The sequence below is a fragment of the Camellia sinensis genome, chromosome 10, assembly GCF_055761805.1.
Source record: "Camellia sinensis isolate YWXY chromosome 10, ASM5576180v1, whole genome shotgun sequence".
Taxonomy (NCBI): Eukaryota; Viridiplantae; Streptophyta; class Magnoliopsida; order Ericales; family Theaceae; genus Camellia; species Camellia sinensis.
Window position 1 is genome coordinate 155,631,483 of NC_138970.1, and position 14,618 is coordinate 155,646,100.

Genomic DNA, 14,618 nt, shown 5'->3' on the forward strand with positions numbered 1-14,618 from the left:
ACTAAAAAACATGGTGAATTCTTTGATCACAACTAAAATGTGAACATGCATATGTGAATCCCAGGAAGACAACCTCAAAATTTCCTTGATATGATCATGCATGTATGAATGGACTCTCAAATCAACACTTGAAGCTAATTCTTGATTCTAATCACCAATTTTTCCATGAACCATGCATGAAACAACTTAAATTTATAATTGAGGGAATGAATTTCCTACCTTAAGTCTTGAATTCCAAGTGTAGAAGCCTAATCTCTCAAGTCTTCTTCAATTTCTTCTAAGTTTCAAGCCAATCTCTTGTTGAATCAATTTTTCTTCCAATTCTCTTTCTCTCACGTTTTTGTCAAGAAGATGGATGAAGAGTGGTGTGCCAAACATATATGAATCAAGACTAAAATAAATGGTCTTGTAAGGCCCACTAATGGCAAACATGTAATTAACCTAGATTCAATTAATTTAGCATTGTTTATTCTAATTTAATCATTCCAAATCAAATTTTAATTAAACCTACCATAAAATTCTATAAATCCTAATTAACATATAACACTAATCAATTTCTGAATCGGTCGCCGGTAAGGCTTTCAATTCGCAATTCGAAATTAAAACACGAACAGATCATTCAGTAACAAACAGATAGAAATGCATTTAAAATAACATACTCACGTAATCAATTTAGGATTTCATCTTAATCAATTACTTATCATTCTTAATCACAATTTAACACTAATTAGAGGTGAGGGTTGTCACAGTCTTTCTCCCTTAAAAGAGTTTGGTCCTCCAAACTCGGATTACCTTCATTTCAGAATAACACTAGGTCTAGGCGGAACAATTCAGGATATCTTTTCATCATATCGTCTTTCCTCTCCCAAGTGGCATAAAAGCCACCATGGTTTTGCCAATCCATCTTCACTAACAGGATTTCCTTATTTCTCAACTTCTTGATTCGTCGGTTTATAATCTGAATAGGCCGTTCTTTATAAGTCTAATCATCACTCAATACCACACGGGTAGGCTCAATAACATGGAAAGGATCCCGAAGATAATCCCTCAACATTGAAATATGGAAGACATTATGCATATGCTCCATTTTAGGAGGAAGCGCTACTTGGTACGCCACCTAATTGATCTTTTCAATGATTTCATACGACCCAACATATCTCGGTGCTAGCTTACCCAACATATCTCGGCGGACATCCGTATAACTTTTCTATCGGCTTTGTGCGGTTTTCAACCTTTGTTGAATCAGTTTCACCTTTTTCTGTGGTCTCATGTACAATCTCGGGCCCAAGTAAAGGCCCATCTCTAACCTCTGCCCAACAAATTGGAGAACGACATTTTCTGCCATATAAAGCCTCGAAAGGCGCTATACCAATGCTCAAGTGAAAACTGTTGTTGTAGGCGAATTCGGCTAAAGGTAAATGACTTTCCCAATTTCCTTGGAAATCAAGAACACACATACGCAGTAAGTCTTCCAGAGTCTAGATTGTTCTCTCTGACTGTCCATCTGTCTGAGGATGATATGCACTACTCAATCTCAATTCGGTACCCAATGTCGTTTGTAGACTTTGCCAAAATCTCGATGTAAACTTCGTGTCCCTATCAGAAACAATGGACACAGTCACTTCATGCAATCTAACAATCTCATCAATATAAATTGTAGCCAATTTGTCCGCATTATAAATTGTCTTGACAGGTAAGAAGTGAGCAGATTTAGTCAATCAATCAACAATAACCCAAATTGAGTCCATACCTCTACTGGGGCGAGGCAATCCAACAATGAAATCCATAGTAATATGTTCTCATTTCCACTCCGGTATTGGGAAGGGCTAAAGTAAACTTGCGGGTCGTTGATGCTCAGCTTTGACTTGTTGGCAATGTAGGCATTTCGACACAAACTCGGCAATTTCTTTCTTCATTCCTGGCCACCAGAAATTAAGCTTCAGATCTTGGTACATTTTTGTATTTCCTGGATGGATAAAAAGTTTTGAATTACGGCCTTTCTGCAAAACTCGCCTTTTCAATTCAGGATCACTTGGTACACACATCCTCCCTTGAAATTTCAACACATTGTTTTCAAATTTAAAGTCCGGCCTTGGTTTGGATTCCCGTTCATCAATGATCTTTTTCAGAAATTCATCTTGTTGTTGCTTCTCTTTAATCTCCTCAATAAGTGCCAGTTGAGCAGAAATAGCAGCTAATGTCCTACCTTGTTCATGCAAAACAATTTCAACCTCAAATTTTTCAAGATCACATAGCAGTTCTTTCTGTCCAGTGAGTAAATAGACCAAATTCCCAATTGATTTGTGACTAAGTGCATCAGCAACGGTGTTAGCTTTCCCCGGACGATACAAAATTTGTAAGTCATAGTCTTTTATCAGTTTTAACCATCTCCGATGTCTCATGTTTAACTCTTTCTGTGTAAAGAAATATTTCAAACTCTTGTGGTCGGTGTACACCTCACATGTTGCCCCATATAAGTAGTGGCGCCAAATTTTCAATGCGAATACCACTGCGGCAAGTTCCAAGTCATGAGTTGGGTAATTCTTTTCATGTGGCCTCAATTGTCGGGAAGCATACGTAATAACTTTACCATTCTGCATTAACACACATCCCAAACCCTTATAAGAAGCATCACTAAAAATAGTAAATCCATTCATACCTGAGGGTAGAGTGAGAATCGGTGCAGTCACAAGTCGAGTCTTCAATTCTTGGAAAGCTAATTCTCTCTGATCGGTCCAGTCAAATGATGTTTCCTTTCGAGTCAACTGAGTCATTGGTAGAGCAATTTTGGAAAAAAATTTCACAAACCTTTTGTAGTACCCGGCTAAACCCAAGAAACTCCGAACTTCAGTAACATTAGTCGGTCGAGGCCAATTCACCACTACTTCAATCTTCTGTGGGTCAACTGAAATTCCATTCTTACTAATCACATGCCCCAAAAACATGACGTTATCAAGCCACAATTCACACTTTGTTAGTTTTGCATACAGTTTTTGTTCTCTTAAGATCCGTAAAGCAACTCTCAAATGATGTTCACGTTCTTCCTTACTCTTGGAATAAATCAAAATGTCATCTATAGAAACAACCAAAAATTCATCGAGGAATGGTTTGAAAATTCTGTTCATAAGATCCATAAATGCAGCAGGCGCTAGTAACTCCGAAAGGCATAACAAGAAATTCATAATGTCCGTACCTCGTTCGGAAGGCAGTCTTTTCAATGTCTTCTGCTTTGACTTTCAATTGATGATATTCGGATCTAAGGTCAATTTTGGAAAAGACCTGAGCGCCTTGTAATTGGTCAAATAAATCATCAATGCGACGCAATGGGCACTTGTTTTTCACTATCACCTTGTTCAATTCACGGTAGTGTAGACACCCCATTTTTGACCGACCTTAAGACTCATACGTCATCGATTGAGCGCTTGGTGATGACACATGTTGTGCTCGTTTTGAGGTTACAGAGTCTCGGCTGAGAGCCTTGCCTCCGGACCTCGGGACTCTTTTGTGCTTTGCCTCGGTTTGCAAACCAGGTTCTGTATTCTCTTCCCGAAGGGAGGGAGAGGTCTCGTAGACCATCTCTTAGTGGCCGTAGGCTACTTTTCATGGTCGTAGACCACTGTTCCCGTTTGGAGACCAGTTTCCGATTTTCGGAGCCATCGGCCGTGCGTCTTGGTTCGGGACCACTTAACTTTCTCCGTTTGGCACGATTTTTGGAGAGCTTAAACATTTTGAACCTTCGTTTTAGCTTCTTGAGGAAGCTTGAACCTTTTGAACCCTTATTTTAGCTTCTTGAGGAAGCTTGAACATTTTGAACCTTCGTTTTAACTTCTTGAGGAAGCTTGAACCTTTTGAACCCTTGTTTTAGCTTCTTGAGGAAGCTTGAACATTTTGAACCTTCGTTTTAGCTTCTTGAGGAAGCTTGAACCTTTTGAATCCTTGTTTTAGCTTCTTGAGAAAGCTTGAACCTTTTGAACCTTCGTTTTAGCTTCTTAAGGAAGCTTGAATCTTTTGAACTCTTGTTTTAGCTTCTTGAGGAAGCTTGAACCTTTTGAACCTTCATTTTAGCTTCTTGAGGAAGTTTGAGCCTCTTGAACCTTTGCTCTAGCTTCTTCAAGAAGCTTGAACCTTTTGCTCTAACTTCTCCAAGAAGCTTGAACCCTCTTGTTTCTCTATAAGAGAGGGCCTCCCTCTCCTTTAGAGAGGTTGAAAAAAATTTATCCAAGGAAAAGTACATATATCTCTCTATATCTCTACACTCTAGGCTTAGAAAAGGTGTTTGTTCTTGGCCTTTAACACCACACCTCATAGCCACACACCTCTACCATTGATCTAAGGTTCTTGGAGGGTCTTGAGAGGTCTCAAAGAGCTAGTTTTTGGTCCAAGAAGCTGCTGGTTTTGCTGAAGTTACAAGGGTAACACACTATTCCCCATTTTAAGCTTTATTTTGCTCCATCTTTTAGCCATACTTGCAAGCATATTTGAGCTTTGGTGTAAACTGGAAAAAGTCTTGTTTTGAGGCCCTTAACATGTTTGTTTAAGATCATTTTTCTGTTGGGGGTCATCTACCCCCTTGCATGCTTCATTTTACCTTGTTTTGAGCCATGCCTTAGAGCATTTGTGTTGGCCTTTTAGCCACTGAAATCCAATGGATTTTCAGTGGCTAGCATGCTGTTTTGAGTACCAAAATCAGAGAGGGGTGACCTTCTCTCTCCTTATTTTGTTTTCTAGCATTTTTGGCCTTACAAAGGAGCCCTTATTTGCATGCTTCCAAGCCATGTTTCAGGCCATTTTTGATGAGTTTTAGGACCTGCATAGGCTCTGTCCAGAGCTTGTTTTGCCATATTGGATGTCCATCTTGCATGTGTAGAATAACCCTCTTCATAGCATATCAAATGAGCATCTTATTCTTGTATGCATTAACCATGTTTCAGTGGGTTTTTGGGCTTTATTTGGCATGGCATACCTCTAACTTTTGCTGGTTTAGTGGCCTCTTGATTGCCTCACATGCTTGTAGTGCAAATCCTCTTTACTAGCTTACATTGCATGCTATTTTGGCCCTTGATTCTAGCATATTTTGGCCATGTTCTAAACTGATTTTATTCATGATTTGGGCTGCCTTAGCTCTGTTTTGAGGTCTCATGGTCGAATGATGCTTGCCATGCATGCTTGTAGTATAATACCCTTGCCTAGCTTTGAGTTTTGAAGCCTCTTGCATGCTTAACTTGAGTTGTTTTCATGTTTTGGCATCATTAAACATGTCATTTCACAGCTTATACTTGTGCCATATTCCCATGTTTTTCACTCTTTAAATGTGTTTGAGAGTTATGCATGAATATCTCATTTTTGGACCATTGCATGAGCTTCATTTCCATGCTTTGCGAGCCATCATTTTAGTCCATATTTGCTACTATTCTGGCCTGTATAGGGACTGTTTGGGGCTGGTTTGGCCATTTGAGTATTGCTTCGCATGCTTATAGTGTAATCCACTTCACTAGTTTCAGTATTTGGGCTATCTAGCATGCATTGTGTGAGGTGTTTGCATGATTCGGGACCATCTTGCATGTCATTTCAGAGCTAGAAAATATGTGATTGTATGCCATATTTCATGCTTACCATGCTTTGGTGGAGTTGCACTTTGTGCCTTAGGTTTGGTCCCTTGCATTTGTGCATGTTTGCATGTGTGTTGTTGCTTCATTTTCATCATGTATGGCCACTGATTTGAGTGTGGCTGAGGCCCATTCATTTTCGTTTAAGTCCATCTTGCATTATGTATGCCATATCCATGATTGTCGCATGCTTGATCATCGCATTGTGTATGCTTTGTTCATGTCTTCATGCATATCCATCTTCGTATGTGCATTGCGTATGCCATATAGTTCATGTGCATTGAGTATGCCATTCTTAGTTCATAGCATTGTGTATGCTAGTTGCATGTTTGCATATCATCCCTTGCATGCTAGCATAATTAAGTTGCATTACGTTTAGGGTTGCATGCTAGTCGTATTGTGTATGCCATGTATATTGCATTGTGTTTAGAATAGGGTTTAGTCCAAACACGGGAAACGAGGGACGTTTCGTACTCCAAGTGACGAAACGTGCCTCGATTCTCGGTCGTCGACGCTCCAGATTACCCATGATGGAGTTTAGGCCTTGTTGTGTTTATATGTGCATTCATTTTACATCGAGTCATGCAATCCGACTCCTCGGCCATCATGCATCGAGATGTGTGATTGGTGGCATGAGGATCGAGGACTACACTCTCTGGAGCTTGTGCAATGATGAGGAGAGTGGTCATGCACACATATGTTGAAAATACTTTGCCATGCCCCTTTCTCGCTCTCTGTTGCAGCAAACTGGAAACCAGCAGCCAAAACTGGTCAGCAGCCTTCTGGAGCTTTGTACAGTGTTCTAGGACCAGTTGCAAACAGAGGCAAATCGGGGCATCGCGATGGATTTCCCGACAAGACGACTTGAGCATGCATGCATCCCTATCATTCGGAACAGAGCTGAGGCAGTCCATTTTGTTTAATTTGCATGCTAGTTTCCTTACTTACTTAGTTAATTTGTTAATTAATTAATGTTGTGTAATAATTAGTTTAATTAGCTTAGATTAGCTAGTTTATTCTGTACTATTCATTCGGACCCTCCGAGGAGGGCAATGTTGTAATAAGTGTGTGTGTGTGTGTAATGCATGTCTTCCAATCCCACGTCTTTCTCCCTTTTATTTACCAGCTTATGATGGTTAGTTTAGGCCACATTTCAATTAGCATACTTATGCTCGCATGTTTGCATCCATTTATTTGTCTCGCATGCACCGGGCTCGGCGCATCATACTAACTGCATTGTAATTCAATTCCGAGTTGAATACGTGTATCAGTTGTTACATTTCATATGCCATTTTAGAATAGCCGAGCCTATCTTAGTTGCATTTTTGCATATGTTACGTTAGGCATTTCAGCATAGTTAGGATTCATGCATGATTTCTAATTAGCTTCTTTCTTTGGTTTGGAGTGCTCGGTAAGTATTTATGCTTTAGCATCCTTGCATGTGTGTGAGTGACTGCCATGATAGCATGCTTACCATGAGGCTATTTGCTTATGTGATTTAATTGCCTGAATGCCTGTGGGTGAAGGTTGGGTTATTTGAATTGGAACAATTCACCAATTGAGAGTTTTAAGCCCATTTGAGAGTGGCAAAATCATGTTTTCTTAAGCCCACTTGACAGTGGCAAATCCATGTCTTAGCCTACTTGCGAGTAGCACCATCAAACCATCTTTCAAATAAACAAACATGAAATGTTTTGTTCCAACTCAAACGATCCAGTCTATACTTGTATGTTGTGTGCATCACATAGTAATTCTAAGCTAGTAACCGGAATAAGAGCACATAATGTTTTCAAAACTCGATATCATGGTTAGTAGAAGCCGATCTTTGATCGGGCGAGTGGGGGTGCTCACGAAGTGACCTTCCCCAATCGTACGCAAGTTCCCGAGCCAAGGCAACTTTGGTGATGACGGACACGTGGCCTTAGGCACGAGTCAGGGTTTCCTAAATTCCCCCCAAAATAAAATATTTAGGTGGCGACTTTGTATCTGGAAAAACAGTCCATGTTTGACATTTCTTTCTAAAAATCAATTTTTCAAAACGATTTGTCGGATTTGGACTCTTTGGTGATTTATCAATCTCGTATTGCACTTTCCGAGATCAGATTAAGAACCGTGACATTTGAGTCCGAACTGTAGTGAGCCCAATGGACAAAATGGGATTTTTCCCGGGACGTTCGGTGACGTCTACAGGTAGTCAACGCAAAGTCTTAATGAGCCGTCTTTCTTTTTTACAAATAAAACTGGCGCGCCCTACGGTGAAGTATTGGGCCTGATAAACTTCTTATCCAACAATTCCTGCAGCTGAATTTTCAATTCTTTCAATTCGGTAGGTGTCATTCTATACGCAGCTTTGGAAATTGGCTGTGTACCCGGTAACACTTCAATGGTGAACTCAATCTCCCTATCAATCAAATCCACTGGCAAATCATCTGGAAAAACATCTGGGAATTCTCTGACTATAGGAATACTGTCCACATTAGTTTTAGCATCAGCAGGTACAATCAATATGCAACATAAATACCCTTTACACCCCTTTTAAATTAATTTGAATGCTTTCATGGACGAAATCAGATATAGGGGATGTACTACACCAACTTCGTTAAATACAAATTCAAGTAAACCAGGTGGACGAAAAATAACTTGTTTCGTTAAACAGTCTATGGAAGCATGATATTTTGTCAACCAATCCATCTTCAAAATTACATCAAAATGATCAAGGTTCAAAGGCAGTAAATCAACATACAAAAGTACATCTCTAATAACAATCTCACATGCAGGATACACATAAGTACAAGTCATGGATCCCCCAGTAGGTGAAGAAACAACTAACAAATAGTTCATGGGTTCTAGTGGTCTATTTAATTTTCGTGAAAAAGGATGTGAGACAAACGAATGTGTAGACCCCGAATCAATCAGAATATAAGCATTTTAGGCACAAATTGAGAGTATACCTGACACAACTGTCTCGGTGTTCTGCATGTCTCCCGGTACAAGTGCAAACACTCGGCCTTGCCTTAAAGGTTCCTTTCCAGTAGCTTTGGGATTGGGTTTTGGTGTAGCAGTTGATGCTGCGACACTAGCTGTAGCCTTACTAGTGCCTTGAGACGTGGAAGGGCAATCTTTGACCATGTGACCCACCTTGCCACACCTGTAACATGCCCCAGAAATTTTGTAGCAAACCCCCTTATGTCTTTTGCTGCATTCGGAGCAGGGTGGTATGGAACTGTTTCCCTAACTAGAGCTGCTTGTTGACCCTGTGTTTTGCTTTTTATTCAATGAGTTATTTCGGCCCTTTTTGAAATTGAAGCCTTGTCTCTTACCCCGTCATTCGGTTACCGGTGTCTTAGTCTGTTTCAATGCAGTGACATTTGCCTCGGCCATAATCGCTTGGTCAAGAACATCCACATACTTGAGCAGTTTCAAGACATTGATTCGATCAAGTATCTCCACATTAAGCCCGCCTTCAAACTTTCTAGCCTTTTTATAATTAGTATCAACCATGTGTGGTGCATATCGGGCGAGTTCAGTGAACTTAGATTCATATTCTGCTACTGACATGGTACCCTGTTTCAACTGTTCAAATTCAGTTACTTTACGATCCCTGACACACTGGGAAAAATACTTCTCATAAAAAGCTTCCTTAAACTGAGCCCAAGTCATAGCATTGTTGGTATCACTTATAAGCATCCATCACCGTCTAGCTTCTTCCTGTAAAGTAAACGTAGCCAGTAATACTTTGTGTGCCTCCGAACAAGGAAATACTTTAAACAACTTTTCAGTTTCTAATACCCATACTTCGGCTTTTAGTGGCTCAAGACCTCCTTGGAACGTTGGTGGCTTCATTTTGTTAAACTTTTGTGTCAAAGCAGTTACATCATCATTGAGATTTAGTTCTGGCTGTACTGGAGGAGGTGTGGGCTGTTGGTTCTGTTGTTGCCTTAGAGCCTCAGTCAACAATTCAACCATTCTTTCCAACATTGTCATTCTTGCTTCAGATGATTCAGATTCATCGGCATTTCTTGCATTCTCCATTTCACTATATGCAATACGGTAATAATAAACATAGGAAAATTGTTTACTTAAGCACATTAGCACATATATTTGTATTATGACCACACACACTTTCTTATGCTCATGTAATACCCTAATTACTTTTCTAGGATATCCTATAGCTCATTTGGACACGTGTGTGTGGTATAACTCGTGCTCTGATACCACTCTGTCACAATCCAAACCTGTCCCTAAGGGTTTAGCATCGTAACCGGCCAGTAATCCGTGATTACCAAAGGTTTTCTTAACAGTAATAACAGTAGTAAAGTATAAAAGGTGCTGGCGGAAGCCAAACAGTAAATAAAAGATGTCCAATGAGCTGTGAAAACCTGAATGGAAAAAGACTTTTATGGACAAAACCACATTCAACCATATAAATATACACATGTCAGATACACATAGCATACCGGTTAGGGACCTAATCCCTTTACCATAACTGTACAATCAAGTCTTAAACATTCAATACACAACAAAGACAAAAGGGTGGATCTGAGACACCCCAAAAAGAGCCTTGGCTCGAGCAGATTTGGAATCTCAAAGTGAGGCACAACGGTTGGCTGGAAAAAACATGAGCTTAACTTGACGCTTCTAACTTCGGTCCGATGCCTGGCCACCTACATATATATATATATATATATATATATATATATATATATATATAAACTATGAGCTAAAGCCAGTGAATAACAACTATGTGAAGGGGTTGAGAATGAATATCCTTTCAGTAATTAAAACAGTCATTTGCATCAGTAGATCAATTATTCAATCAGTGACTCATATTTCATGCCATGTCAGTCAATTAGAAATCATAGCAATCATACGTGGTACATCCAATGGCAGAACAGTACAGTAGGTCTTAATAGACCGAACAGTCAGTTGATGGCCATCGAAACAGTAAACGGTAATGGTTCCAACATTGGAACTAATAGAGATTTCTGTAACAATAGCAGTAACAGTAAATTGCTATGGATGCCATGAGTACAGTTCATAAAATAGGACAAACATTCATTCAGTAAACAATGTCACTTCAGAAAGCAGTACAGTCGATCGTTCAGAAAATAATTATGATTGAACATATCTTTACAACATTGTTACTCACAGATTACTGTGCTGTAGGCAGGCTAATCAGCATCCTCGGGTGCCAACCCTACAGAGTTGCAGAGCGAACACACACTAAATTACACACTCGTGATTAATAACTAAGCCCCTATCTTGACTTGGTGTGGTTCTATAACATTATCCTCATTAAGATTCCTTAAACATGGCCTAGGAATGCCTAGGATAGAATGAGGATGCAAAAATGTACTTAATAACACTTTCCAAAACTTGCTGAAAACTGGGGTCTTGCTCGAGCATGTCTTTCTTTGCTCGAGCGAGCTTACTAAAACAGAGAGGTCGCTCGAGCGTAGACTCCCTCGCTCGAGCAGTCTGCAAAAATGTGAAAAGTACTGGTTGCTGAAATTCTCCGCTTGATGCTCGCTCGAGCGTGAGACACAGTTCCTCGCTCGAGCGTAGGTCTCGTTGCTCGAGCGTGCGTTTGCACACGTAAAAACCTGAGAGCTTGCAATTTACGTTTGAGCTAGCATTCCGTCGCTCGAGCGGAACTCTGAAAACAAAGGTGGTCGCTCGAGCGTGGAATCCTTCACTCGAGCGTGGAAGCCAAAATCTGGGTTTTCCAGATTTACTCCCAAAGCTTAAACCAAGAATCAAACATGCCAAAACTCATCCTTTGGGGCCAATTTTCTAGAAAACACTTAGAAACTCAAAATACAACATGTTTTGAAGATCATTTCATAAAATCAAAGCCTAAAAGTGTGCCAATTGAACACAATTTCAATGGAACTTTCATGAACAATGCAAGAACATAGCATGCATGAGTTCTTATGAACTCTAATGCTCTAAAGCATGACCAAATGCAAGATTAAACTCAAAAACATGGTGAATTCTTGGATTATTACTAAAATATGAACATGCATGTGTGAATCCCATGAAGACAACCTCAAAATTTCCTTGATATGATCATGAATGTATGAATGGACTCTCAAATCAACACTTTAAGCTAATTCTTGATTCTAATCACCAATTTTTCCATAACCATGCATGAAACAACTTAAATTCATAATTCAGGGAATGAATTTCCTACCTTAAGTCTTGAATTTCAAGTGTAGAAGCCTAATCTCTCAAGTCTTCTTCAACTTCTTCTAAGTTTCAAGCCAATCTCTTGTTGAATCAATTTTTCTTCGAATTCTCTCTCTCTGATGTTTTTGTCAAGAAGATGGACGAAGAGTGGTGTGCCAAACATATATGAATCAAGACTAAGTTAAATGGTCTTGTAAGGCCCACTAATGGCAAACATGTAATTAACTTAGATTCAATTAATTTAGCATTGTTTATTCTAATTTAATCATTCCAAATCAAATTTTAATTAAACCTACCGTAAAATTCTATAAATCCTTATTAGCATATAACACTAATCAATTTTTGAATCGGTCACCGGTAAGGCTTTCAATTCGAAATTAAAACACGAACAGATCATTCAGTAACAAACAGATAGAAATGCATTTAAAACAACACACACATGTAATCAATTTAGGATTTCATCTTAATCAATTACTTATCATGCTTAATCATAATTAAACGCTAATCAAAGGTGAGGGTTGTCACATGCCCCTTGGGGTCTAACCCAAATGTTGCCACTTAAAACTTATATACACACATAAGTTTTCTTAAGTTTCCAATGTGGGATAACCAATTCAAGGAAACCCATATTTTACTTCTTTAAATGTCCATTCCACAAATCCGAAAACGACGTCAAGTTCCCATTCACTCATAAATGGTTTTGACGAACCGTCTTCACCGTGTGACTTGCTATGCAGTAAGGAATACGTCACCTTTTCGGACCCACCCCAAAAGATGATTTGGGCCCATTCCATTTTGGACTCAAAGTTGGCCAAAAATAAGCCTATAAAAACCAAAATTTCCAACAACCTTAGTTTTTTTGTTATGTGTTTGATTATAATTTGAGTATGGAGTTTTGAAAGTATTGTAGAATTTCGAATTATGTGTTTGGTTATAAGTTTTGAATTTTTTTTTAAAATTGTGTTTTGAGTTTAAAATATTAAAATTAAAAAAAAATATATTTAAAATAAAAAACTTTTAAAATATTTATATAAATGTGTTTTACTTTTTTTTATTAAGTTTCCAAAACACCCCTCTATGTCTGTAGCTATCCGCTGTAATTGACGACGCATCATTGTTGGCGGTTTTTGGGAATTTGATTTTTGAGTGTTTTTTTATTTATTTATTTTATTTATTTTTCACTACAAGACAAATGTTTTATAAAATCAAAAAAAATAAATTCAAACAAAATATCACATCAAACTCTATAATCATTTCACTTTTTTTCTCACAAACATCATATCTAACTATAAAAAAAATTCAACTATCTTTCCAAACACAATTTTTTTACTACAATGATATCCTACAACTAAAAAAACTTACAAAAAAAATCCACTTCCCAAACACCTAGTTTGTATGCTGGGGGTGTTTGTTTAGATTTTTTTGGGTCAGTTTATAACTTTTTGTTTTGAAAAAGTTATTTTAGATTGTTTGGTCAAATTTATTTCAAACAGTTTCTAATTTTAACAAGTTATTTTAATTTAAAAAAATTGATTCTGAGAAACTGCACACCCTTATTTTTTATTTTCAGTTTCTGCCATGGATATATTAATTTACAGTTATACTCTTAGATTTCTTTATTTTTTATTTTTTTAAAAATAGAAAAAGGCTAAAATGGACAATAGATTATTATTATTATTATTATTATTATTATTATTATTATTATTATTATTATTATTATTTATGAGAAATGTAGACAAAAAGTGAATAATATAAAATAAAAGTTAATTGAAAAAGGTACTTCACTGCTTATTTAACAAGCACTACTCAACAACTTAAAGGGTTGTTTGAGATGTTCTAAATAAGTGTATTTTTTGACTTTTTATGAAATATAAATTAGGTGTGAGTTGAATTTGAAGTGATGCAATAAAAAAGTGATATGACTTAAACAAGATGATGTGACTAATCCAACAACCAACATCAAACAAATTAATAACTCCCGATTAAAATTAAAATTTATAATCTTTTTGAAAGCTACACCAAATGAGTCCGCAATCTTGTAAGATCTGCATACGTGGTCTCAGCTCTTTTTCCTATCAGAAGCATCAAATCAGATACCAGAATCCCCAAGGGCAAATAGGTAATTTAACATTTCTATATTGCAGTATATAATTTCACTTTTTTTAAAAAAAAAATCAAAAAAATCAGTAAAATAGCTCAGGGTTGTTTAAATTAGAATAATCTAAATAATTATATTTTTAAAAAAAAATTATAAAAAATTATAAAAAATATGAGAAAATAATGTGACTCAAATAAATATATAAATAAATATATTTATTTAAAAGATGCCAAACAAACGCTTAGGTTTTGTTTGTTAATTATATATTTAAGTTAAACGATTAAAAAGTTATTATAAATTATCACATCACTTCTTTACTTTTCTGCACATCTTTTCGTAAAAATCTAGGACTTTTTTGGTTTGTAACTGAAGATACAATTTTTGAAAAAAAATTTCAAAATTTTGTTTGGTTCAAATTTTTTGAAAAAAAATTTCAAAATCACTTTCTCACTCTTATACATCAATCGATCATTTTTTTCTCTTGCCTCTCTTCTTGTCAATCATTTTTTCTCTCACACAGATCTACTCAACTATAACAAAATAGAGATATTTACCAATAAATCTCATCTCACAAACAAGTACTTCAATTAGTCCAAAGTTTTTTCTATTGATCTATCAAGTCCTATTAGTGGAGAGTTACTTTCCATGTGGTCTTATTTTTTTATTTTGGTAGTGTTTTGGTAGACAACTATACCCTTTTATTAATGTGACATGTATAGTGTGAT

General features: G+C 37.3%; 1 protein-coding gene across 1 annotated transcript; it reads right to left on the reverse strand.

Annotated features, from left to right (window-relative positions):
- Positions 1-8,930: 8,930 nt before the first annotated feature.
- Positions 8,931-9,638, reverse strand: LOC145800779 (uncharacterized). The gene is made up of 2 exons (XM_082890517.1): positions 9,369-9,638; positions 8,931-9,251 (listed from the first exon to the last, which is right to left on the reverse strand). Exons 1-2 carry the CDS (start codon positions 9,636-9,638, stop codon positions 8,931-8,933), a joined length of 591 nt encoding a protein of 196 aa, XP_082746643.1.
- Positions 9,639-14,618: the final 4,980 nt, after the last annotated feature.

What these genes read in the sequence shown, in the direction of transcription:
- LOC145800779 (XM_082890517.1), bottom strand. Translation starts at nt 9,638, where the DNA reads ATGGAGAATGCAAGAAATGCCGATGAATCTGAATCATCTGAAGCAAGA. An exon ending in AAACTGAAAAGTTGTTTAAA is followed by an intron (nt 9,252 to 9,368) that starts GTATTTCCTTGT and finishes ACTTGGGCTCAG; the next exon opens with TTTAAGGAAGCTTTTTATGA.